A 26,512-nucleotide genomic window follows, 5' to 3' on the forward strand; every position below is an offset into this window, starting at 1 on the left:
TACTAAATTCCTAGAACTGCTTTAATCTTTCAGGTTAATTGTTTGGCGTGGAAATACTGGGAAGTTTCCAGGACCTCCATGCCACCCTTCCTCTTGGCTGCACTCCCGTAAGTGAATGTTGACCCGTCTCTCTGGCTCAGCAGTAAGACTGGTGGAAATCACCCAAAAGCCCTCTACACCCCTGGGTTTCTGAGGAATCAGAGGCAGAGTGGAGAGTGGCTTCAACTCTGAAGGCCCTGAGAACCAGGATTTAAATTCTGAGCCCCACATAGGTACTTCACACAGGCTCTCTTATTAACATGTCCCTTCTTTTGCTGTTAATTGTCTTCGTACATTCAATTGAGTGCTTACTATGTATGAGTTCTCAGAGGTAACTAAATTTTCCCTTACAATCTCATGGGGGCAGTAGACAATCATGAAGCCAATCATGCTATCAAATTGGTATTTGGTTGCAAGTGATAGAACTTTAACTCAAATTAGCTTACACAATAAAAAACATTTTGGGGTTCAGGTAACTGAAAAGTCCAGGGATAGACTTCAGGGGCTCAAATGAGGTCATCTGTCTCTTGGCCCAGCTTTCCTCTGCAGGCTTCTCTGTCAGGCAGGTTCTTTCTCTGTGGTGTTCCCCGGCAGATCCAAAGTTACAGCTTCCTCTTTCATATTCTGGGAAAAGGAAAAGACTTTTCTTCCCATCCTTCTCAGAAAAGTCTTGGGTTTGACTTTCCTAGGCCTGACTGGGCCAGTTTGCTCTTCTTGAACCAGTCACTGGGGTTGGGAAAATGGGTAACTTTAATTGGCTTCGGTCAATGTTGTGCTCCTGCAGCCGAGAGTGTAGACCATGTCTCAGACCACAAGGACTTAGCGTGAAGGGGGTGATTCTCTAAGAAAGCTAGGTGTTGTTCCAATCGATATGGGTATTGGGCACTGGGTACACAGGAGGCATGTGTCCTTAAGGCTGGAGAGTCAGAGCAGACTGAACTAAAGCTGGCAGAATGGGCTGGGATTTGAGAATTCACCTTGGACAACCCAGGTGGGGGCTCAGTCCTGCAGTGGTGAGAAAAGCAGAGCCCTCTGGGGGATGCATGGTGAGTATCTGCAGAGTAGATGGGAGAGAAGACCACAGAGGTGAGGGACCGCCAGGTCAGGGACGGCTTGCGTGATGCCCTGAGGGCTCTCACCTGTATCCTGGGTGCAGCCCTCAGATTTATGTTCCAGAGAGCTCATCACCACTGCCCACACAGAGGACAGAATGCAGGTGGCCTGGCTGGAAGCAAACAGCAGAAACTTATTTCTATAACCTGGACATTGGCATGGCTGTCTCCTCCCACCCAGGTCAAATAATTCTGCCTGAGAAGCAGCTCCTCTGGCTCTCCCCACCTTCACTCTTCAGTACAGAGCCATTTTGTTTTCTTCCTTACACTTATCACTGGCTGAGAATTACCTGTTTTATTCAGTGGATTCTGCGTTTCTTTCTCCTGCTGGAGCAAAGCACCCTGAAAGCCAGGCCTGCCCCTTGGGTCCTGTTCATGGCTGTGGCTGGCGCCCAGCACAGCACCCGCCATGCTGCAGATGCTCTGTAGATACCTGCTGAATGGATGAAGAGACAAATAAGACGGTGGTCCTGAGAATGGAGAGGCAAGAACAGATCCAAGTGATGTTAAGGAGACAGCAATGACAGATTTAGGGATACAGGAAGAAGGAGTCTGGTGTAGCAGAGGAGGCAGAACTTGTTGAATTTGGTTTTGCTCAGTCCAGTGGTGATGATGAGTAGGCCATATGGCTCTAGAGCAGTCTTTCTCAGCCTTTGTTTCATTTTGCCTCCCTGAGAACAGTTTAATTTTTCCCTAATGACAGAAATGATAGGGAATAAGATTTCATTGAGTAGGGTTGAACTTTGGTGGGTCACAAATAACTAAGGTTTTTTTCACTCCCTATCTCTCCTTGAGCCAGTTTCTCCCCTTGAGCCAGTTTCTCCCCTTTTGGGGCATTGTGCCCCTGCTGTGAGTGCACAGTCAAGAACTTAGGGGGAGTTCTGGGCTGGAGGTGACAGAACTGCATGTCATCTCTCTTATCTGCTCTGTCTGTCACGTCTTCCTCACTATGTTAGTCTCTCTCTTTATCTCTTCTCATTTTTCTTTTCCTTCCTCCTCATCTCCCTCAACCAGTCCATCAGTCAACCTATGTTATGTCTCTGATCAGTCTACTATTGGGTCACCCACAGAAGAGGAGTGTGATGGGGAGTCTGTTCCTCACCCATGGAAAAGGAGCATGATGGGAAGTTTGTTTCCTGCCCATTGAAGAGGAGCATGATGGGAAGTTTGTTTCCCATCCATAGAAGAAGGGCATGATGGGAAGTTTGTTTCCTGCCCACGGAAAAGGGGCCTGATGGGTGGAAGGCTTGCTGCCTGCCAAGAGGAGCCACAGCATCACTGAGGGAACAACTATTTAGAGAATTTCCCTCGGATGAGCTCTGGGGCATGTGGACCCTGATTTCATGGGCAAATACAGAGTAACCACTGTTGCCTCCTCTCATTCCCTGCATCTCTCTCCAGGGCTCAATACCTGGCTTCTGTCCCAGCCTCCCAGTGTGTGCCCTTTCTGATCAGCCTGGGGAAGAGTCAGTTGAACTCCTTGGTTTTAGATGCCCACAAAAAGAATTTAGTCCTCAGGAAAGTGCAACAGTGCCTGGTAAGGAAATAGTCCCTTCCTCTCTATACGTCATGGCCACTCTAGGGAGTTTGCAAGGGTTCTGGCTGGGACCCTGAGCCTGCTGTGATAACAGACGTCTGACTTGCGGGTCTCAAAGCTGCTCTGGAGCCGCTGGGTGGGACCATCTTGACCACTCGTTCTGGGGACTGCCATCCTGGAGCCCGAATGAGGGGAGACAGCTCTGGGGGACTTCAAAGATCACAAGACACAGAGTCTGGGTTCTAGGCATGCTTTTGGCAATGATTGGTTGGTTATGTGGCTTTGGAAAAATTACTTCCCTTCCCTGAGCCTCAGTCTCCTCATTTGTATGATGGGTGCAATAGCACTTCTCTCATAGAGTTCTTGAAGGCACGAAATAGGCAGTATGTTGTTCAATGCCAAGGCCCAAGGCCCAAAGGGCAGTTCAGTTCACACTGAGTGTAAATCCTAGCCCTGCCATGTGCTGGCAGTTTCTTTATCATTAAAAGGGGGATAATATTAGTAGTTATCTCTTACAGTAACTTTGGATATGAATGAAGACCTGCAAACTCTTAGAACAGTGCCTGGCACATAGTAATGATGGGAATAATGTTAGCTACAATAAATGCCAGCTACTTCTGTCATTTTGAGAAGGAGCCTGAAGGCTCTCAAGTGCCATACAAATTAGAGTGCTGTTTTTATCACTGTTGTACTATTATCATAATGGCTTTTGAACTCTGGTGTATCCTTAGAGGAATGACACCAATGATGACAACAGCACTTATTTTCTAAGTGCTCACCATATGCCACATCCCTGCCCACATGCACTCTCAGTGGGTCTCCTAGACTTTGAGGCCTGCATCCCTGGGCTAAAATCAGGCCCCGCGCTGTCTACTAGCCCATGGTAGCATAGGTGATTCAGATCCTGGGACTTTTACGAGATTTGGGGTCGGGAAGTATTTAAGGGATCAGTTTTGTTGTCCCATCAGCCCCACTTGTTGGTTTCAGAACAACTCCATTGCTGACGATTTCACTGTGGACATCCTGGGGAACCTGCTCTGCCACTTGCCAGGAGCCATCATCCACCACGGGGTCTCCCCCAGGGCCTGGGCCACAGCCCTGCATGGCCTCAGAGACTGCCCGGACCTCAGCCCTGAGCAGAAGGCTGCAGTAAGGCTCCGGCTCCTGCAACAACATGGGTGAGGAGGGGCAGGGGCTTGGCTCTGGGTGGAGCGTGCTGGCAAAGGGGTGCCCAGCTCTGGCCTCCTGCCCCCAAACAGACAGAGTCTCTGGTTAGGACAAGGTTAGATGCTTATGTTTATTCTGGAAATGTGACCTTTCCTGTTTTTGGCTCCAGGTTCTCTATAAAGTGAGGACAAGAGTAGCCACTCTGCAGGCATCACATGGTTGTTACTAATATATCTTGGCAAAAGGAAAGGGAAAGAGCTTTGAAAAGATGGCACTTTACAGATGCAATAATATAGATGTATTATTATTGTTTAGTGAAATAACAAGAGCAATATTAATGCAAGTAATTGAGTGCTATCAGCACTGGGTGAGTGACAGCTCTCTGGGGGAAAACAACTGTTGTTTCCCATGTAGATAAAGCTTTTCTGAAATTTGAGTAGGGCCTAGACTCCTACTCAATGGTTAAAAAAATGGTTGGTGTAGTTACTGTGTCCTAGGCATTGAAGAGTTTGAGCATGGACTCTGGAACCAGACTCCTTGGGTTAAAATATTATTTCTCTTATCTACTGTCTCTGTGACTTGGGAAAAGCACCTTAATCTTTCTGCACTTGGATTTCCACATCTGTAGAATGGGGACTGCAGTAGTGCCTGGTACAGAGTATTGAGTATGCAACAATTGTTTTACTACTAGGACTGAGGATAGAGTGCTTAATAAGGTAGTGGTTCCTGTTCTCATGGAGCTTATAGGCTAGTAGGATAATATTTTTAATCAAAGAGATAAGGGAGAGATTCTCTGCCAGAGGTGGTTTGCCTCAGTCTTAGAGAGGGGTTATCCTTGCAATTGGGCAGACCTCCTCTGCAGATGTCACCAAATACAGTGTGAGGCACTTTGCTGTAGACATTTATGATCTATATATGAACAAGAGTGGATTCTGGATTCGTGCTGTTAGTATCCTGTCAAGTTCAAGAGGAAATTTTGTCTTGCTGTAAAAGAAGACTGTTATAGTAATTTAGAGGAATACATATACATTACTGTTCTACTGAGGAGTAGAAGGAAGAAAATGCTATGATGTAAATGACAGAAATTCAACAATTCAATTCAAGCTAAAAATAAAAAGGGAATTTATTCAGGTCAGAAATGGAATGTAATGGAAAACTCCAGGTTTGGACTTCAGGTATGGTTGGATCCAGAGGCTCAAATGATATCAGGAATATGTTCCTTCCATCCCAGCTCTGTGTTCTTTGGTGTGTCCTTTATTTTCTCCCTTTGGTGAAGAGAATGGCTTCCAATATCTCCTTTACTACTAGAGATACCAAAAGAGATTCTCTAGTGCTTCCATCAGAATTCCCAGGGATGACTCTGATGGGTCGATCTGTGTCACATGCCTGTTTTCTTGGTCAGGGAAGTGGGACCACGTGATTGACAGCCTCTTCAGGTGTGAGGGTGGTATGTTCCTGAAAGAAAATGATGCTGGAGAACAAATTGAACAGCATAGTTTTTCAACTTACTGCTTATTGTCTCTTCTTAGACTCCCCCAGAACTGGACAGCTGAGACTATGAAGGACTTGGGACCCTTTCTAGTCCTTTTCTCAGGAGATGAATTAAGCTCTATTGCTACAAAGGTACCACTGTGCTCCATCTTTAGAAGGCTGAAGAAGTTTGAAGGGGAGGGAAAGCATGGTCAGTTATACTCAGTTTGGTTTTCTGCCACTTTATTTTTCTGGAAACTTCCTCCCTGCCTTAAAGGACTCAGATGTTTCCAGCTTCCCTCCAGGATGTACAAGGTTCAGGAAAGGGTGTGAGGCAGCACTGAGATGAACTCTGGGCCTTTCACATGGCCCTGCAGGCAGATCTGCACAGCCTGGGAGCCGTCAGTTAGTCACCACTCTGCTGTCTTTGTGCTTCCCACAAGCATGCCCATTCAAGATCTCATGCCCACCAATGCCATGAGCACATGCACGTCCAGTGTGTGCAATCACATTTGCAAACACATTTAATCCCAAACCAAATCTTTATTGAGCATGGCCTTTAGGTACAACACCCTACTTGGAGTAACTCTCTAAGAGTTAGACAATCCAGGCCAAAAGGTATGCCAAACAAGCACGAATTAATCATCTTTTGCTGCATAACAAAGCCGTACAATCTCATTGACATGCAGCAATAAGCATTTATGACTTATTGACTGTTCTGCGGGTCCCTGAGAGCTCTGCTTCAAGGGTCTGACTCTGGAGCCTAGGCTACCTGGAATTTGTTTTCACTGAGAAGGTCCAGAACTCCAGAAAAGGGAGTGCAAAAGTATGATTTTCCTTAAGACTTACCGGGAAACGGCACGCTCTCCCTTCCCATTGGCCAAAGCAAGTCACATGACCAAACTCAGCAGGGCAGGAAGTAGTCTCCTTGCAGGTGGAGGCAAGAGATGTTTGCTGAACAAGGATCAAATCAACCACAAAGCACCTTCACATGCTTTCATTCCTGTACTTGCAAAGGCAAGATGTCCATTGTCATACGTGCTCAGCAGAGTCTGAACACATGGCAGGCCACCCAGGGTCTCACATGCACAGCACACATCCCAGTGCCCAGTCATGGTAATACCACCTTCTGGGACATCCAAACATGTAGTCCTAAGCAGTTCTAAGAATTGCAGTTCTTAGAGGAAAACCTAAAGGAGCAACTTTACCAAGTGAGATGCTTTTTCTTCGGGTGAACTGGGACAGAGGGATGCATAGCTGTATGGGAGAGTTTGTTGAATTCTCAGGACCCACAGACTGGTCTCCCAATAATATCCTTGACAAAGTGCACTAGTTCTAGATGAGAAATGATATCTTCTCCAGGACAATCAGAAACCCTCTCATTGCTATCTCTACCCAGAAGACAGAGATGATCCTCTCTTTTTTTAAAAAAATAGTAAGTACGAAGTTAATTAAAAATTTTAAAAAGTATCAGACCAAAAATAGGTAGACTCACCCACTTTTTATTTAGATATTGTCTGAGTGCCTTGGTAATATAGCATTTAACAGTCCCACAGAAAAATAAGGGTGCGTACTTTCTACATCTTGGCCAGCATTAGGTATTACCACTTATTTTGTTTAATATATTATCACTCTGTTTTATTTTTGATAATTGAATGAGTGAAAAAAAGAGTATGCTTTTGTAATTGCACATTCCCTTATTACTGAGGTTGAATATCATTTTCTGTGATTCTTTGTAGAGACCAAATTAGTTGGGCTAGGGATTATATTTCTGAGAAGCTGCTATAAAGGAGAAACAACTGAAGCAGTAAGAAGTGCTACAGTTTAAACTCTGATTTAAATCTCTATTCTCTATTTTAATGCCCTCTAACTGTTATTTGTTTCTCTTCTTCATCCTCTCTACCCCACACAGTTTCCTGATATCCTTCAACAAACAGCCTCCAAAATGGCTGGACCTCTGCCCCCCAAAGGATTCCTCTGGGTTGTCTTTGAATCTGTTCGGAACCACAGAGAGAAGAGCCCCAGCCCTGACCCCAGCCCTGGTGAGTGTTTCTGGGGTATCTGGTCTGTGTCATGGCAGCAGGGTTTTGGCTGAGTCCCTGGCATCAAGAGGTCACTGAGGGCTGGCTGAAATGTTTGCAAAGCAAAAACCCACAGGCCAAAGAATTACACTTCTGTAATGTGACTTAAAACCACATCCTGCACTCCTTACTCAAGCTAGTAGGTTCAGTGATGAACATGTGCAACAGACTTTGCAAAAGGCTTGACCTGAAGGGACCAAATGGCCGAGTGGCTGCGCTTTGCTGTGCTGGGGCCCGGATGGCTGGCTTTGCAGTCTGGGTCAGCCGCTTCCTGGTTGTGTGACTCTGGGCAAGCTCTTTAGCTTCTCTGTGTCTCAGTGTTCACTCTTTGTAAGATGGGGGTCATGAAAGTCCCTTCCTCCTGAGGTTATGGTGAGGATTACTGGGTTTAAGCCTGTGAATAATATTCACAACAGTGCCTGGCAAGTAGAAAATGCTCAGTAAGTGTTAGATCATTTTATTATTATTGTGCACTTACTAAGTTCAGGTTTGTGCCAGACAGGAGGAGGCCAGTCAATCAGACCCAATAATAATTGTACTAATAACAATTGACAGTTGGTACTGGCTTTCTTTCCCACAACAAATAATTATTGAGCACATACTGTGAACAAAACAGGCAAAAATCCTTGCCCTTGTGTAGCTTACTTTCAAATGGTGGGCAGCCAGACGATAAATTACATACATAAGTAAAAGACATAGTATGCTGGGTGCTGATGAGGGCAAAGAAGGAAAATAAAGCAAGGGAGGGGGTCAGGGCATGTGGGTGGGGATTCCCATTTGAAAAGAGAAAGGGTAAGGTGGGTTTCACCGAGAAGGTGAAGTTGGAGTAAAGACTCAAGAGAGTGGGTGACATGGATATTTGGATCAGAATCTTCCAGGCAGAAGGAAGTGTGCAGGAGTAGGAGAGAAGGGGGGATGAGAGCCAAGGCCAGACATGTAGGGCCTTATACAGGAAACCCTAAGGCCTTCGGCTTTTACTCTGGGTAAGGGTTTCATGGGGGAATCGAGCAAAGACGTGTGAGGATGTGACTTATGTTTATCTTGGTGATCATCTCTCCACACGTTGTCTCCTCACCTCTGACCTGTGAGGTGGGTGCTATGACTTCTCCCAGTTTCTTGACCAAGGAAACAGAGGTTTAGAGAGATTAAGAGACAGGACTACCGTCATGAAGTTAGCAAATGGCAGCTCTTGGATTTGTACCTAAACCTGATGGTGGCCGCCACTAGTTCCTGCTGCCCTTGCAGCTGCCGTATTGCAGCCCTGTATGCCGTGCGTGTCATGTGCCAAAGTCAGACTCCCCGCCCTCGGAGAAGACACTCTGTTATCAGCACAGAGGCAGTTTTCTTTTGCCGGTGCTGGGTGTTAATCTGCTGTGCTTGCAGTGATGAATGGATTAGTAGAATTACTACCTGGTTTCATTTTAGTTAGTGTGTGTGTGTTGATTCATTCAACAAATATTTGTTGAACACCTGCTATGTGCCGGGCCTGGAAATACAGCAGTGATACAACCAAGTCCCTGCTGCACAATTAGCCATTCTATTCCTAACTCTTTACCATCACTGGATCCTGTTTTCATGGGAAAGTGGGGTGGAGGGGGTCTAGGAGGGTTGGATCTTTTTCCCCCATATGGGTGATGATGTTTGGGGACCACACATGGTACCCTTGATCTGGTCTACTTTGCCTCTTGATTGGAATCCAGTGAATTTCCTTTGAGATGCAGTAAGAAGGGTGTGACCTCAGGGTCTGAGAAACACCCTGGCCGAAGTGGTGCTGGTGAGTGTCAGCATCAGGGGTGGACAGCTGCTAGTACAAAAAAATCCAGGATTGCTCTTAAGACAAGGAGACCTGGGATTTCTTGCAGGCTGGGCACATCTGGGCCAGCAAAGACAGTGTTACATTTGTGTGTTGATGATGTTAACTGGTTTGACCAGGTAAGGTTCAACTTACTGAGGGACTGAAATGGATGGGTTTTTCCGGTTGCCAAGGAAAGTGCAGCAGGCCCATTTCTCCTCTCTCCTGGTGTGGGAAGGCCCCAGCCAGCCCCACTGTGGTTTCTATGGATGGCAAATCATCCCCCTGTTCCATGCTTAGATAGGAGTGCTCCTTCCCCATAATTCTGGAAGCCTTAACTCTGGGTTGCAAACTCAAATGTGTGAGGTGGCGGCAGCAGGTAACATAAATAATAAAAATGCCTAACATATATTGAGTGCTTACTGTGTCCCTGGTATTGCCTTTATACATAGTAACACATTTAGCTCTCATAAAAATTCTGAGTTAATTTTATCTTCATTTTATAGACAAGGAAACTGAGGCACAAAAGCGTTAAGTAGCTGGGGATTTGAAATTAAAACCAGCACTATTCACCACCAGGTCATACTGCTCCTCCTCAAGGCAATTTGCAGTCCAGTTGCAATGTTGCCGAGCTCCTAGTGTATGCATGTGGCTGGGCAAAAAGTTGGCATTTCCTGTGATTTTGTCACTGGGTAATTAACAAGAAATGGCAGAAGTGGGATTCAGACTGGTTCCTGAGTCCCAGCTCTCAATTGCTACACTACACTGCCTCTTGAGAGTAAATCTGAGTGTAGAAAGATATTACTCATTTCGATGAAGAAACAGACTACCATTTCCTGAAATTCTCTTCCTCTGTTCCCTCCCTGTGCCCATTTTTCAGGTTGCCATGGAGTTGCAGCTCCCTCTTCCAATGACATCTTCCAGTTGGCCGAAGCCAATGCCTGCTGGGCTCCGGAGGACCTGCTCTGCATGGAGGAAGATACGTTCATCAGGAATGCAGAGCTACTAGGGGCCGTCAGGGGACTCAGCCAGCCTCAGCTGATGGCCCTGAAGGAGAAAGCCGTGCAGGTAAAGTCCACCTCAGAGGAAGCATTCAGCAGAGGAAAATCCCCACGCAGTAGTCTCTGTGCTCTGAGTGTTCCTCAAGGAGCTGTCACTGGAGTTATATCCTGTTGAAATTTCACTGCATCAGCTCAGTGCTGGAGTTGTGATCTCTGCATCTAAGAAATTTCTAGTTCCTCCCTCTTTGGGCAGAGAACAGAGATGGGACTTGGCATCTAATGGATACTCAGTAAATCACATTCTGTGGACATTTTGCGCCTCGGACCAAGATGGTTCCCAGAAATTGTGCTTTTTCTTTCTCCACTTGGAAAACCCTGATTGCCACTTGCAGCTGGTTGTCTCGGAATCTGTTGCAAATTCATCTGAAACTGTAGCAGAAAGGTGTAAAAAGAGGACTGGAAGTAGTTTGCCCATCTTTATAAAGGTCCCTTTGAGTGGCTTGTTTCAGCTGTTAGGATAGCCGTGGAGGAGCGAGTTACCCTTGTGAAGTTAAGACATTCAATTCCTTAAAATTATATTTATAACACTAATTTTTATAGAAATAATCCAAGTTTATTGTGGACAATTCAGAAAATAATAAAGAAAATTGGTCATAAGCTTTTCCCTGGAGATAAGCACTGTTAATATTTTGATATATTCACTGAAGCTTCCCAAACTTCTGTATATGTGTGTAAAACATATTTATTTATTTCATACATGTATTTTATGTATACTCACATATACACTACAAAAAGTAGTATTATGCTCACCCACTATTCAATAACTTGCTTTACATATCCAGCAGTATATAGTGCATATTTTTCCATAACAGAAACATAAATCTATGTCAGTATTTTAAATGGCTATATAACAGTTCATTTTATGGCTGGTTCTTATTTATTTAACTAATTGGTAGACTTTTAGGTTGATTATATTTTTTAATGCCTCAAGGTACATATTTACACATATTTGGGCACCTGTCTCATTATTTATAGTCAAAATTCGTAGAGGTGGATTTTCTGGGTCAGAGTATAAAATATTTTTAAAGCCTTTGATACATATAGCCAAATTTCCCTTTAAAAAGCACATACCAGTTTGTATTTTCAACATCAAGAAATGAGGGTGTCCTTTACTCCCTATCTTTCCAACATCATAGGAGATCATTCTTTTTACTCCTTGTCACTATGATTGGCCAATATGGTATTTATTCTTTGATTTTTGTTAACATACATTTCTTTAATTATGACTCAGACTGAACTTTTCCTCATATGCTTATTTATTATTTTCCTGTTCATGTCTTTTGTCTGTTTCTTAAAAAAACAAATGGAGTCATTTTTTCTTATTGATTTATAAGAGAACTTTATATATTAAAGAGATTTACCCTCTGTCTGTTTTAAATACTGTGAGTAATGATCAGTCTAATTTGGCTTTTTTTTTCACCTGCAGGTTTGGGACAGGCCTTCTTACTGGAGAGAATACCATATCGTCTCCCTGGGGCACGTTGCTCTAGCTCTTAATGAGAGTGAGCTGGAGCAGCTGGACCTCAGCTCCATTGACACTGTGGCTTCCCTAAGCCAGCAGACAGAATGGACCCCAGGACAGGTAGGTAGATGTTGCTGGATCTTTGAAATGTTTCATTTTTGCCTTAATCCTGTGTATATTCTCTTTTATATTCTTGAACCTACTTAGAGAATTTATAATAGTTGCTTTAAACCCTTTGCTGCTAGGCCCATCATCACTGTCATTTCTGGGTCTGTTTCTATGGACTAATTTTTCTCCTAGTTACAGGGCATATTTTCATATTTGCAAGTTTGGTAATTTTGAGTATAAAATTGTGAATTTTACATTTTTGAGTACTTGATTTAGTTGGACTCCTTTGAAGAGTATTGGGTTTTGTTCTGGCTTATAATTAAATTTCCTTCTCATCAGTTTGATCCTTTTGAGGCTTCCTGTTGAGCTTTATTAGGGCGAGTCCAGACTGATCTTTATTTTGTGGTTAATTTATCCCCATTATTAAGACATAATTCTTCTGAGGACTCTACTTAATGCTCTGTGTATTTTGAGACCTCTGGCTGGTGAAAATATGAACTCTTTCCAGTTCCACGTGAGCTCTGAGTATTGTTCAATCTACTGCCTTCTGGTGCCTCTTTCTGATATTTATGTGGAGTTTCACCGCTGGGCATGTGCAGATCAGTATTCAGCCAGACTTGAGAAGACCACGCTGCAGATTTCTGTGGCTTCCTTTCTGGGTAGCTTCTTACTCTCTAGTATTTTGCTTCACAAATGATGGGTGTCCTGGCCTCTCTAATCCTGACTCTCTCTATCCTCAACTCAGCTGGACCCCTGGCTTTTTGGATTCCCATTCCTGCTCTGGGAAGTAAGCAAGGGCATTTTGAGGGCTCATCTTATTTGTTTTCCTTCTCTCAGGATTATAGTCCTGTGCTCCCTGTCATCCAGTGTCTGAATACAGTTATTTCGTATGTTTTGCTCTGTTTCCTTGTTGTTTATGGTGGGAGGGTGATTCCTGTGTTAGAACTTAATGGACTAAAAAGTCCTCTCCAGAACTGAACTGTTTCAGTTGGGAGGAAAGTTAATCTACTGTATTGCTAGGAAGGGGAGTCTTAGCTGCTGTGTGATATCTTCATTCTCAGGCAGCCCTCTCTCAGTGGTCATTTTCAGTTCTTGGCTGACATGTTATCTAATCAGCAACCCCATGAAAAAGTGCCTCTTTATCATTAATTTTTGAAAATCTCCCAGCATTGACTCCAGTCATGTAATTGCCCACCCTGAACAGTAGGCAGGAGTAGAATGCATTGGTGGCCAGGCATGCCTCAGGGAGGGGAGTCCATCTCCTCATGACCATATGAATTGAGAGTGAGGAATGGGTGTCTGGGAGGCTGCATAAAGGACCCCGAAGATGTCCACATCAAGTCCCTGGAACCTGTGAATGAGTTACCTCCTGTGGCAAAAGGAACTTTGCAGATGCGATTAAGGATCTTGAGATGGGGAGGTTATCCAGGTGGGCTCAGGGTAATCACATGGGTCCTTATGAGAGGGAGATGGGAGAGCCACAGACATAGAAGGCGACATGCCAGTGGAAGTGGCAGGATATACAGAGAGATTTGGAGGTGCTGTGCTGCTGGTTTTGAAGACAGACGATGGGACTGAGTCAAGGGATACAGGTGGTCTCCAGCAGCAGGAAAAGGCCAGGAGATGAGCTCCAGAAGGAACCACTCTGCTGACCCATTTTAGGACCTACGACCTCCTTAGAACCATAAAAGAGAAATTTGTGTTGTTTTACAAGCCACTAAGTTTGTGGTAATTTATTACAGTAGCAAGAGGAAGTGAATACAGGGTGATTCACCAAAGGAAAAATGTGACTGTAGAAGAATGGATGCTGGGAAGGCAACACCAAAGCATATCCCTTACTCTCATGAGCTTTTTATAATCAGGATCTGCATGTCACATAACTCTGAGTGACACTATTCAAATAGAATACAGTGTGAACTGGGTCTCCCTGAGTTGGACATCATGGAAATCCTGGCCATAAGGTTAAGTAAGTCAATATACGTAAAACATTTTGAAAAATGCCTGGTACATAGTACTCAATAAAAGTTATTTTCATTGTTGTGAATGAAACATCACCATCACCAACATCACCATCACGAACATCACTGTCACTATCACCACCATCATCACCGTCACCACCATCACCATTATCATCATCACCATCATCATCACCATCATCACCATCACCATCATTACCATCATCATAACCATCATCACCACCATCACCACCATCACCATCACCATCATCACCATCATCACTGTAACCATCACCATCATTATTACATTAAACTCCCTGGCACTTTAAGAGTTTCTTCATTTGCAAGATGGGAGGGTTAGACCCAGCAATTGAAGGTTTCTTCCATTCTGATACACTATAATTCCACAGTTCTGTGACTGTAAAACTGGTGTTGACTGGTTTGAGAAGTGCCACATCATACTTTCAATATTAAAATTATTCTATTTGCAGTCTGGGAGAAAACAGAAAAATACATCCAAAGTAGAAACTAGAGTCTCTCTTTCCCTTTGCAACAATTTTAATTCCCGTGGATGGCTGTGAGATTTATCAATATGTTTGAAGAGGATATGAAAACCTAACATTTGCATATATCATTTGCAGTCAGTTCCTTGACTTTAGCTCCCAATCAAACCTTTAAGTGTGTGTTTCTAGATTAATAGTCAGACCCGGCGGAACTACATTAACAGATAGTTCAGTTTAAAAACCAATATAAGGAAAAATAACTATTAGAGAAGCCAGAAGGATGAACAGAGAGATTGAAATCTTATAGCTATTCATTTTTCAGTGGTTAATATTTCCTTAAAATGTTAGTATTAATTGTCTTGGAGTCATTACAGATACACTCGTCCAGTCGTTCAAGTAAATATATTTTGGCTTATCACCTTGCAGGCTGAGCTCTTGCATTTTCCAGGTTTCAGTGGCAAGGACAATTTAATACCGCATCTCCAAAGTAATTTTATTTGAATTGTATTTTTGCACTTTCATTTTAAAATGGGCAGACCTGATAGTTTCGGAGCACATATTGGTATGAATCAACTAGTGAACCCTGATCATGAGGACTTAATAAGAAAAGTTCAAAAGCTAACTTGAATCTCCATCTTTTCTCCATATCCAAACATATTCGCTGGCTAAGAGTACAGGCTCTAGGGTCAGACTGCCTGAGTTTCAATCCTAGAACCATTATTTACTAGCTGTGTAACCTTGGCATAATTATTCAACCTGTCTGTGCCTCAGTTTCCTCATCTGCAAAATAGGAATAATATTAATACTCTCTTCATGGGGTGGTTGTGAGAATGAGATTGGATGGTATATATAAAGTGCTGGCACACATAAACATTCAATAAATATTAGATATTATTATTATGGATGCACATTCCTGAAGACATTTAAGTCTGAATGTGTGTTAATGAATTCCCCTGTGGAACTTGGGGACTTTGTAGTCATTGAGGGCAACTTCATGAAGACACTGACCAGTCTGATTTTCAGAAACATGGGAAGTCTCCCGAAGCTACCATCTGTCATGCAAAGGCAGCAGTCTTGTACCATTTCAAAAGAGTCCATATTGCCTATAACGTCTGTAGATCATTCACTCAGACGTTCATTCATTCAAAAACTACTTATTGAACTTCTACTCTGCGTCAGACATTGTACCAAGTGCTGGGGGGTACAATAGTGAATTAGTTGAATACAGTGGGTGTCTTGGGAGATTCTACTTTGTGATGCCAACAAAATATTGAGCAATCACAGTGAAAATTTTTAATTGATTGTGGTAAATGATAAGCAGAAAATGGGCAAGGGCTCATAGAAATAGTGCAGAGAGAGGCTACTTGAGATAGAGGAGTCAGGTAGCCCTCTCTGAGGGGGTAGCATTTAAACACTGTCATGATCCTCATTGTTCAATGGGGGTGGACTGACGAAAATATAGGTGGGAAGACTCACTCTATCCCTGTGACCCTCACTCTTATTCAGGAGATGTCCATCCTTGAATGTCATCTCTCCATCTTTGCCTTGGGAGCACTTGCCCTCTTGTAATATTTTGCACCTGCCCCAATGAGCACTGAGGGATGCAGTGTACAGCTCATTATATACAACTTTATTATACAGCTCTCTCCAAGGGATTGATCTGGATCCTTCTTTACATCCAATGTAGGTAGATCAAATGGATCAGGGTTCATGTAATTACAAGTGGCAGAAAACCCAACTTAAAGTTGGCTTGGGCAAGAAGAGAAATTTATTGACTCAAATAATGAAAAGTTCAAGGGTAGAGTTCAGGTATGGCTGGATCCAGGGGCTTCAACACTATTGTCAGGAATTGATCTCTCACCATTTTTGACCCTGCTTTTCTTTGCGTTGGTTTATTCAGTGGCAGGCTCTTTCCATGTGGTGAGTTCTAGCAGATTCAGGTGTTTATGCTTTCCAGAGTAAAGAAAGCTCTTCTCTCCTGGTTAGTTTTGACTGGATTGTATGCCCAGTCGAGAAACAATTGCTGCAACCGTGCTTTAAGAGATGACTTAACTGATCAGGACTGGTTCATAGCATATTCCCTGGAACTCAGAATGCAATTAGCATTCAACATGAAGTAAGAATGTGGGAGGATGGCTCTCCAAGGAAAGTCATGGACAGTGAATGGCCCCTGTGCTGGAATTTCAGGGACCCTACACATCAGCTCCCTTAAATGTCATTGAAGAGATCCCTGTGTAGTTTTCACCACCAAACTGTTTGATGTACTGATCTCCAGAATTAAGAGAGAGGGGCAGACCTATTTCTGTTGGACATTAGAGAAAGTAAAACTTATTCTGGCTGAGATAGTCAGAGGAGACTGCATGAAGGTAGAATTGGACTTGAATCCAAAAAATAAAAGGATGGTTGGATTTTAACAGCTGAGAACCCAGGAAGGGCATTTCAGCTGGAGGGACCAGTTTGAGTAAAGGCAGAAAGATGGAAATTACAAGATTTTGACACAAAGTTTTAGAAACAGATGCTGGGAAAGTTGGGATGCTAATGCAAGAGAACTTTAAATGACCATGCTATCTGAAGGTCATGAGTGACTGAAGTAAATAAGCCACCAGACATGAACACAGGATACAGTTCCTTTAATGTTGGTGAAGGATGCAGAGCTTCATTGCCTAAAGACACCTCCATAGATCAGGGCAGGTAGCAAACGCTTATGAACACTGACCTGGACGTAGGAGCCAGGAAGGTTTGGAATGGGGAGTGCATCCAGAGGAGTAAGGTGGGGAATCACTTAGGTGACTACTGCTCAGTTATCCCCTCAGGCCTTGGGGGTCTTGATCCTCCTTGGATAGTTCATCTCCTATCCTTCCTCACTTTTATAGGCTAAATCCATTCTGCAAGGGTTCCTGGAGGATTCAGGCTATAGCATCCAGGATCTGAAGAGCTTCCACTTAGTAGGACTTGGTGCAACCCTGTGTGCTATGAACAGCACTGAAATCTCACTTATAAAGATCTCAGAATTCAGGTAACTGAAACACTAGTGGGAAAAATGGCAAATGATGGATCAATTCATTCATTCATCAAGAAGTTCTCTGCTTCCTGAGGCACTGTCACCTTTCTGGGCTAAACTAGGAAATTCAATTAGCAGTATCCTTTCTTGATATTGAGCCCACCTACCTTCTGCATGCCCTTTTTGGCTAGAGAGTCTCAGAGGCTCATACTATAATCCTCCCTCTTCACCAGGGTGGTGGTGGCCAGAATCGGGACCCTGCTCTGTAGCACCCATGTCTTGGCCGAGTTTAAGAGGAAGGCAGAAGTTGTGTTTGGGGATCCCACCAAGTGGTCCAACTCTGTCTTGCAGGAGCTTGGGACCATTGCAGGTAAGAAGGGAAATTTGAGCATGCCTTCTCTCCCTACCCAACCTTAAAGCTGGGATGAAAACCAAAAGCCAGAAGAATCCTTGGCCGTGTGTAGTGAACATCTTCAGAGTTACAATCGAAGCTAGATTTCATGATTTACAGTTGCAGAGAGCAGGGTCTGCAGATCTGCTTTTTAAACAAGCTGTTGTGGTGGTTCTAGGGTACACTAAAGTGTTTCAGAATGTGATTTAATTGACTCCTAAATAGGTTTATACACAAATCTGAAATTACATAAAGTGAAGCTCCTTCTGGGCATACATTTCCTTGTAGGAGACCAATCAGGGCTAATGTAACCCACATTTTTTTTTTCTGAGTTGATTAAGGAATTGATTTCCCAGTGTGATTTTCTGTTTTTTTCTTTTGGTAAGGAGTGATGCTTGCCTAGAACACACAGATCTGTACATTATGCAGCACCATTAATAAAACAAGCGGAGTTCCGATGGCTCAAACTAAACCCTCATGATTCCTTTTTCTCCCCAGCTGGATTAACTAAGGAAGAGCTCCAAATGCTCAACAAGGATTTGATGCCATATTTCCAGCCATCAGCAATCAAATGCCTTCCTGATGAGATATTCAAAGTAGGTACTCCATTCCTCAAGGAGAATGGGAGCTTGACCCCATTTCAAATCACACAGTGAAGCAGATGGCTGGCCTTAGATTCTAGGGGCTTGCAACCAGGTTTCTGCTAGTAGGGCTAGATGAGGGCTGTATGCCAACAGTGGACAGATCACAAGATAATTTTAGGTGTCTTTAAAAAGATTTTTAAACATTTAAATTTGTGTTTTAATTATATTTATTTTTATGGTTGCCTTCTCTCCATAGCAAGTGGTAGTGATTTTCTGTTTGTGATGGTATGACAGATTCATAGTCCCTTATCCAAAACTCTTGGGAACAGACATATTTCAGAATTCAGAATTTTCCAGATTTCAGAAAGATCACTCTGTGAATCTCCAGTATATAACTTGACACCCCCAGTGGTGTCTGAGGAAGCACCTTATATGCATACACATTAATAATTCTGCAAAGAAATCTGTGACAAGTCACACTACTTGGAATAAATAGAGACCATAAATGGCCTCCTGTCAATTCAGGTCAGGTTTTGCTGGCAAATAAGTTTGTCTTAACTTTTGGAGAAAACTCAGTTTGCACACTTTTTGGACTTTAGAATTGCAAACAGGAATTGTGAACATGTGTAACATTTCTTTTTAAAATAAATTTAAATATTTCAAAAAGCCCAACAGGACAATGAGTTGACATGCCTACATTTTTCCATGTGTTGGAAGGATGAGCTACCATTACCCCTAGTAGAATTTTACACTGCTGAGTTGGGCTTTATTATTTACCAGCAAATACCTGCAGCCATCTCTTTGGAAGTCTTGCTAGTAGGAAAAAGGAATAGAACTTGATTGAATAAAAAGCATCTAGTACATCCATATACCTATTCAGACAGTATGGGCATTTTATTCAAAATGGCCTTTACCTTAAAAGTACATTTCTATTTATATTCTGATGCTAAAAAACCTTTAAGCATTTAATTTTAATGAAATTAAAAGACTTCCTTAGTATGTATTTCTCAGCTCACAAACTCTGTATGCTTTAGTTATTTGCAGTTACTGATTCTCACTGATGACTAGTATATACAATGCCTTCAGCTAAAACTATGTGCAATTAAATAAAAATCTACATTTAATTGAAAGTAGTTCCCTAAGAAAGTTTTAGTTTGAAGAGAAAGTTTTCCCCCTCCAACAATACTGAGAAAACGAATTATAAAAACATGTTAGCAAAAATAAGTAAATAAATAAAATAAAATAAATTTAAATACTTCAGTTGATTTAAAGAAAAGTATCTTAAAAAAATACAACAGGACAGGTGATAAACTGTTATGGAAAACACTGAGAGGATGCAATTGGACCAATTGAAGTTAGGGAGGCCGAGTATGCAATGGGAGGCCCTTGCTTCCTATCCATGTACAAGATGAGGAGTGTTTGTGGGAGACAAACATTCTACTCTGATGAGCAATGGCCGGGAATTCTTGCTTGCTGGGTGACTTGGGAACACTTCTGTCCACCACAACTGGGTAAGACAACACAGATAAGGCTAGACAAACTCCCAGGATGCCACATCATTGGCTCATTTCAAGACACTGAGCGACCTTAGCCGACTTCAGAACCCAGGACAGTTCCCAGCACACAGCAGCTGGGGAAATACAGTAATGGTTAAGGCAATTGGGTTTCCCCTCTGGAGGGCTCTGCATGGGATAGGCAGCTTGGTCCTGGATGCTGGGACGTTGCTGACACGTTCTCCTGGTCTTGTTTGGAGCGTGCTTTGTGCCTGCTTCCTTATTTAGGTATTTATTCCAGCACTTCTTACTGATGACCTGCACTGCTGTAGGCTCTAGCCTAGGCGCACCTGGGGATATGTCAGTGACGGGTATAACACTGCCTTCAGGGGCTTGGAAGTTAATACAGAACAGTGCAGTGGCCTGGATAGGGGCCGAGGTGAACCTAGTCTAAATGGGGAAGCTGCTTTCATCGCTGGCTCATTAATTTCACGTGGCTATGTGGGCCCAGGATTGCTGACCTTTTTTTTTTTTTAGGAATCCAGAAGTCTCCATTTTCCTGCGAAATCTCTTGATAATTAAATGTTGGCAACCACTTTGAATTTACATTTTAAAACACAGCACATTAGGGCTAGAGATTCAATCTGGGTCACAAGTCAGCAACATTAGAAAAATAGATAATTTTTATAATACAGATGCTGTGTTAATGGCAGACATAGTGTGTAAGCCAGAACAGCACTTAAGCTGTGTGTGTGCGGTGAGAGAGAGGAGGTGATGCTGGATCTTGCAGGACAGCTTACTTAGGTAGGTGAGAGGGAGAAACAGTGTTCCAGGCAGAAGGAGGTGTATGGCAATGGTGCTGCCTCCCAGGGGCTGCAGATATGGGCGCTCATTCTCCTGGAGCAGAGAGTGTGTGTGTGTGTGGCTGGAGAGGTGGGTGGGCAGGACCCGAGCTTGAGGGCCTCATTGCAACATTCAGGGGCTGGAATTGTGTCCTGGAGGGAGGTGTAGGGAAGAGTTCCAAGCAGGGGAATGGAATAATTCCAGGGAAGCATCTCCCTAGATAGGAGAGGAGAAGAGGGTGAGGGAGAGAAGAGAAAGGGGTGAGGGAGCATAACCCTTTCTTAGAACCTTTGGGGCTCTTGGAAAATAAGCAAGATGACTTTAGAGGCCCCTCTACAAATGAAGAATCTTGCCATCCAGCTCATTCCAGACCCACTGGAACTAGTCACCAAGTCCTCTGAGCCGGAAGCAACTTCATAGAATATCTTGTTCAGAGTCCTCAGAGATTTAGTCTGCACTGCAGAGTTTCCCACTTCTGGTGTACCCAGCAGACATCACCAATAGATTACGGAGGCCTCACAGGAATCGCCCCCATGATGTCCAGGCAACCGTGACCAAAGAATCAGATTCCACAAAGGAGATAAGTTCTTTGTGTCATCCCACATCTAATCCAAAAGCCCAGAGAAGCTTTGTAACTTGTCCAAGGTCACACACTTAGTATGTGGCAGAACTGGGACACATATTTGGGTCTTTGGCCTCCAGGCTTGTGTTTTCTCCTTCACATCTGTGTTTCTCGGGGTTTGGGGGCAATTGAAGCATTAGGGAGGGACCTTGCACAGCATTAAACATTTAAGTCCCACAGTGAGAAAATCATGACTCCCTTTTCAACTCTCCTTTAATACTGATTAGTTCAAGGAGGAAGTCCCAGTTTGGAGCTAAAATATCTCTAACACCTCTATCATACTTTTTCAGCCCCCCCTTTTTTAGAGTCCAAGTTCAGATATTGGCTGACACATCTAGCTAGAATTCAACAATGTTGTTTTATTTCGTTGGGCTTATTTTTAATGATTACTGATGGCAAGTCATTCTGGCTTTCCATTTTTGGAAATTTCTATTAAAAATTTTCCATTCAAAAAAAATTTTAGTAGTGAAAGAGCGATATGATTAAAGGAAAATCCCAAAGAGGAGCATAAATAGTACGTGGTTCTGGCAAAGTTGTGCGGGCCCTGGGCGGGTGGCCGAGGTTTGGGAAATCCGCGGAGGGGCGCCTCTGAAGACGCTGCCCCTTCACCCTCTGCAGGAACTGTCCGCGGAGCAGATCGCCTCCCTGGGCCCGGAGAACGCGGCGGCCGTGACCCCCTCCCAGCGCGAGCTGCTCAGCATGGTGCAGCTGCAGAGCCTTCAGCGGGCGCTAGATGGCGCTAGGACTCGCTCCTTTCTGGACGCACCCCTGAGCGCCCTCCCCGCCCGAACCCCCTCCCGTTCTTTTCCAGGTATGCAAGACAGCCTCCCTACTCCGTCCTCCATGCCTCGCTCCCTTTCCCAGTCCCTTAGTCCACGATGCAGGGCCTGGGGCGGGAAGACTCCTAAGATTCAGGGTGGGGTCTCTTAGCAGTCTTGGAGATTCTGCATTCAGAGAAAAATCCAAAGTTCCTACCAAACGTGTACACATGACTCAACTCTAGCTGTGTACCTTCAGGTCATCTGGGGGAACTTAAAAAACCCCATCCAGAGCCCATTGAATTAGCATCTCTCAGGACTAAATTCATTTCAGTGGTTCCTTAGCATCCTAACTCCTCACTATCCAGTATTAATTAATAAATTCAGCCAGTATATAGTGGGTACTTACTATGTGCCAAGCCCAGGGTAGGGGCTGGGAATACAGAGGTGAGCAGGATGAGTAAGGCTCTCTTGTAAATGAACCAGATGATTTCAAACCTGGTAAGCCCAGGGAACAGGGAGAGGGAGGTTTTGGTGACTAAGGGCTGAGCTCATCAGATCCTGGACTGGGGTGGCAGGTGGCTTTCCTTCCTGTTTCCCCTCCTCGCCTTTCTTACCTCCTCTCCTGCCTCCACACCTCACTTTGTGAGTCCTTTTGTTTTAGTAAGCACCACCCCTGGACTGAGCAGCTACTAGGTTCTGGGCAGACAGGTGCGAACAAGCCAGAGGTGTCTTCTGTCCTCGCTGAGCTCCCAGTCTAGCGTGGGGGTGAGGGAAGACATACTTGGGGGGAACAGGGGTGGCCGTGGAAACCTCCCAAAGACGGTGATGTCTACACTGAGGCCGGGGCTGGGGAGAAGACGGCTCAGCCCAGTGGAGCGCATTCCAGGTAGAGGGGACAGTGTGAGCAATACCCAGAGGGCAAAGAGAACTTGGAGCTTAACTAAAACCTCCACACTACCTTTTCCTGACTTGGATGTCTCCCTCTGTCTGACATAACCTTTCCTTGAGGATAGTGAACTGGGCAATTCCCAGTTTCTGCCGGTGCAAGTGGCCAGAGGTTGCATTTGCAAACAGAGCCATGACCTTTGATTTATTATCTTTAAGATTTTTCATGGAAGTATATGTATTCATTTAAACATGATTTTTAAGTGTTACAGTATATTGTGTGTATTATATAATATACACAATAAATGATGCACAGGGTTCAAAATATGTAAGGTCTGAAAAGGAATGCAATGAGCCATCTCCCTCTGTTCCCTGTCCCCATCACCCACTTCCCTTCTCCAGAAGGAACCAGTGTTACCAGCTTGTATATTTATCCAGAGATATTTTATGCATATCCATGGATTATCTCTTCATTTCTACAAAAGCTTATTTTACACTTTGTTCTGTACCTTGCATTGGAGACGGTTCCACTTCCATACACAGGAGCCATCCACGTGTTGATTTTCTGGCTATGCCAGATTTACCAGATTGCTATAGATGGACATTTCAGTTTCTTTCTTCTTTCTTTCCTCCCTCCCTCTCTCCTCCCTTCCTCCTTCCCTCCCTTCTTTCCTTCCCTCCTTCCTCCCTCCCTTCCTCCCTTCTTTCCTTCCTTCCCTGTTACAAACAGTGCTGCAGGGAGTGACCTTGTCTAATCTGCATCTGTTTAACTGGGTCTGCAGGATAAAGTCTTCACAGTGGGATTGGTGGATCAGAGGGTGTGTGCATTTGGAATTTTGATGCATTTTGCCAAATCCCCTGCTGAGAACACAGGGACTGGTTTCCCTTGAAGCAGCAACGTCAGAAAGGGGTCCCTTTAGAATGTGTCCTCACAAGTCCTCAGCTGAGATCCCAGATACCCTTCTCCTTCCGTTACCCCACAGGCCTGAGTGGGGGTACCTGGCACTGGGTGAGGCCAGGCCCTTCAATCTGTTGTGTCCTAGACTTGCTTTGTGAACCGAATCACCTGGGAGTGATGCTTAAAGTACAGATTCCTGGGCCTCATCCAGCATTTGCGGAATCAGAATCTCCAGGGGAGGGTCCCAGAATTTGCATTTTTAACAGCCTCCCCAGGTGATTCCTGTGATTAAGGCAGCTCTGGTACATGCTGACGCACCCAATCTGCAAACCAGGTTTCTGTGAGATCCAGTGAGTGGTCCAGAAGGAGACCAAAGGGGCTGCACATGATGCGTCCACCCTCGGGCCTGCGGAGACCACACGTGCACTCGTGTCTTACTTTTCCTTTTAGGAGCCCCCACCTCCCGGGGCCTTTGGCTCGGCTGTCCTCTGCTGGTTCTAATGCCCAGGGTTGCGTGGTGAGCAGTGTGCACCCATCGCCCTTCAGTGTCCAAGCAGCTGGCCAAGGTGCGTGGAGACAAGGGCACATCACATGGTGGGGGACAGTTACCCTGCCCCAGAGCCTCCACTGGGGCAGGGAGACCCCGGGGCCTTGACATTTCCAAGGCACCAAAAGGAAGAATCATTATTAAAAATGATCTTGCCAGTCAGGAAGCCATTCTTTGCTCCATTTCAACCTCTCTTGTTTTCTGGCTTGGAGACAGAAGCCGTGGGGAGGGAAGGGTGTTTTCTGTCAACAGCATGAGGACCTTTGCACAAGTTTACTGCCCTCCCTGCAGGGAGATGCCAGGGAGAGGAGGGTCCAGGCCAAGATGCCATTGTAGCCAGGGCTGGATTTGGCTTACTTCCCCTTCTTGGGAGCTATAGGCTGCCCTGGATTTCTCTGTCTTCAATATTTAGCAGAGCTGAAATAAATGAATCCCTCAACAGAAGCCAATATTGCTGCCTGATTGCTGGGACTAATTGATGTTTTGGTGGGCATTGCGTTGCTTGGAAATTAAAACATTTAACATGGCTGAAATTAAATCAATTTTTACATTTTCCAGATGCCTTCCATTTTCCTGGGAGTCAGTTGAGTTGAATGGCTGTGAAGTTATCACTTAAGCTTTCAAAAAAAATTCCTTTTTTTGGCGAAGGTGCTGGCTCTTCTGGTTTTAAGTTGCTCTGGGCTTGGGGGGTGGGTTGAAATAATAGGAGATACATAGTGTCAGTCAGTCACCCATGTGATGATGGTGCAGCAGGGCACGTGTCAGCCCACTGGCCCAGTCCTTGTGGAGGCTGGGATGGAGTTACTTCTGGAAATTTGCAGGATGCCCTAGACCTTTGGCTCAGGAAATGGGGGCCAGCAGTGGGACTGTGCCACCTCCCAGGGGTTATGCCTTCTCCAAGACAGCAGTCAAAGTAGTTTTGCCAGGTATCCTGGCTGCCTCTGTTTGGGCACTAGCACAGCCTGCATTCTTTTCCTGGTCACACATCCACAGCAGACGTCTCACCTGGAGAAAAGAAAAAAAGCCTGTTTGAGTTTCCAAAAATCCCTGGTTTTTGGAAGTAAGAGGTGGGTGGATTTTAAAAAGCAGCGCGGGTAGGTGCTGTCAGACTGGCGTACTTGCAGACGTCCCATGCAGTTATTATAGAAAATTACAAGACTGGCTTATGGGAGGTGTGGCCTTGCAGGCTTTCTGTAAGGTGTGATTTGGTTTTCCTTCATCCTGGCAGGGAAGCAGCAGCCAGTGTTGCTTCTCAAGCACAGATCATTTCTCTTGCTACAAACAACACCAACTCTGCTTTGGCTGGGCCAGGCCAGCCGCTTGGAGGGAGATGTTGGATGAGAATGGGTCCTTAGAGGCTCCCATCAGAAAGGCCTCAGACCTCACTCAGTGTCCCCTCTTTGTACGGGCTTTGGGTTATCCTGGGTAACTAAAGGCAAACAACAGAAACGACTTTCCTTGGAAACCGACCTCATGCTGCCAATGTAGCTTTTATGTCTCACCTCTCCTTCTGATCATTCATTCATGATTTAATTCCTGACTCCTTCCCCCTCTCTTGGACAATAATGGCTCCCGTTTTGGAGGGCCAGCTCTGCATCCAGCACAACCCTTAGGACTTTCCCTGTGTCCTTAGCTCATTTCATTGTCATCATGACTGTGCCAGGTGGATGCGTTATGATTCCCATTCTCTGGAGGAGAGGACTGAGCCCAAGAGGCTAAGGAGCCCTATGTCTAAGGCTTCTCAGATAGTCAGGATTTGCATACTAAGTTTTTATCTTCCATTCCGCTGCCTCCTGGATGGGTGTCCTTTAACTTCTCTTACCAGTTAGATCAGAAAGAAATTCTGGAAATCCCTTCCCCTGCTTCTCTGGCAGGAGGCCAGCTTGCCTCACAGGACATATAATTGGCGATTGCTTCAGGCAGGAAGACAAATCTAGCTTATGCCCTGCAGGACCCCCAGGGTCTCAGGTTGAACTGCACGGTCCTCTGTATGCAGGGAAGTGGCGGGTCACACTGGTGGGTGCTGCTCCTGACCACCTTTCAATGTCACCCCTGCCGTCGGATTCCCAGCCTGCAACTTCTACAACTTCCCTGGCTGGATGCCGGGGCACATCAGGCCCACACAGGGTCCAGTGTGCTGTCCATGGTTCTGAATGGCCAGGCCCTGTGCCATACTGTTTATTAAATATTTTGAATATCA

At 44.6% G+C, this 26,512-nt stretch overlaps 1 protein-coding gene across 1 annotated transcript in view; it reads left to right on the top strand.

The window, feature by feature from the left end:
• The window catches only part of OTOA (otoancorin), a 63,618-nt gene extending 38,766 nt beyond the window's left edge, over positions 1-24,852 (top strand). Inside the window, 12 exon segments of the mRNA XM_036916972.2 lie at positions 34-107; positions 2,553-2,688; positions 3,676-3,866; positions 5,385-5,478; positions 7,238-7,367; positions 10,079-10,266; positions 11,686-11,841; positions 17,161-17,303; positions 17,522-17,658; positions 18,178-18,275; positions 21,840-22,032; positions 24,216-24,852. Of these exon segments, the coding sequence (XP_036772867.2) occupies positions 34-107; positions 2,553-2,688; positions 3,676-3,866; positions 5,385-5,478; positions 7,238-7,367; positions 10,079-10,266; positions 11,686-11,841; positions 17,161-17,303; positions 17,522-17,658; positions 18,178-18,275; positions 21,840-22,032; positions 24,216-24,286 (1,611 nt within the window). The 3' untranslated portion in view covers positions 24,287-24,852.
• Positions 24,853-26,512: the final 1,660 nt, after the last annotated feature.

Source organism: Manis pentadactyla, chromosome 10 (genome assembly GCF_030020395.1).
Source record: "Manis pentadactyla isolate mManPen7 chromosome 10, mManPen7.hap1, whole genome shotgun sequence".
Lineage (NCBI taxonomy): Eukaryota > Metazoa > Chordata > Mammalia > Pholidota > Manidae > Manis > Manis pentadactyla.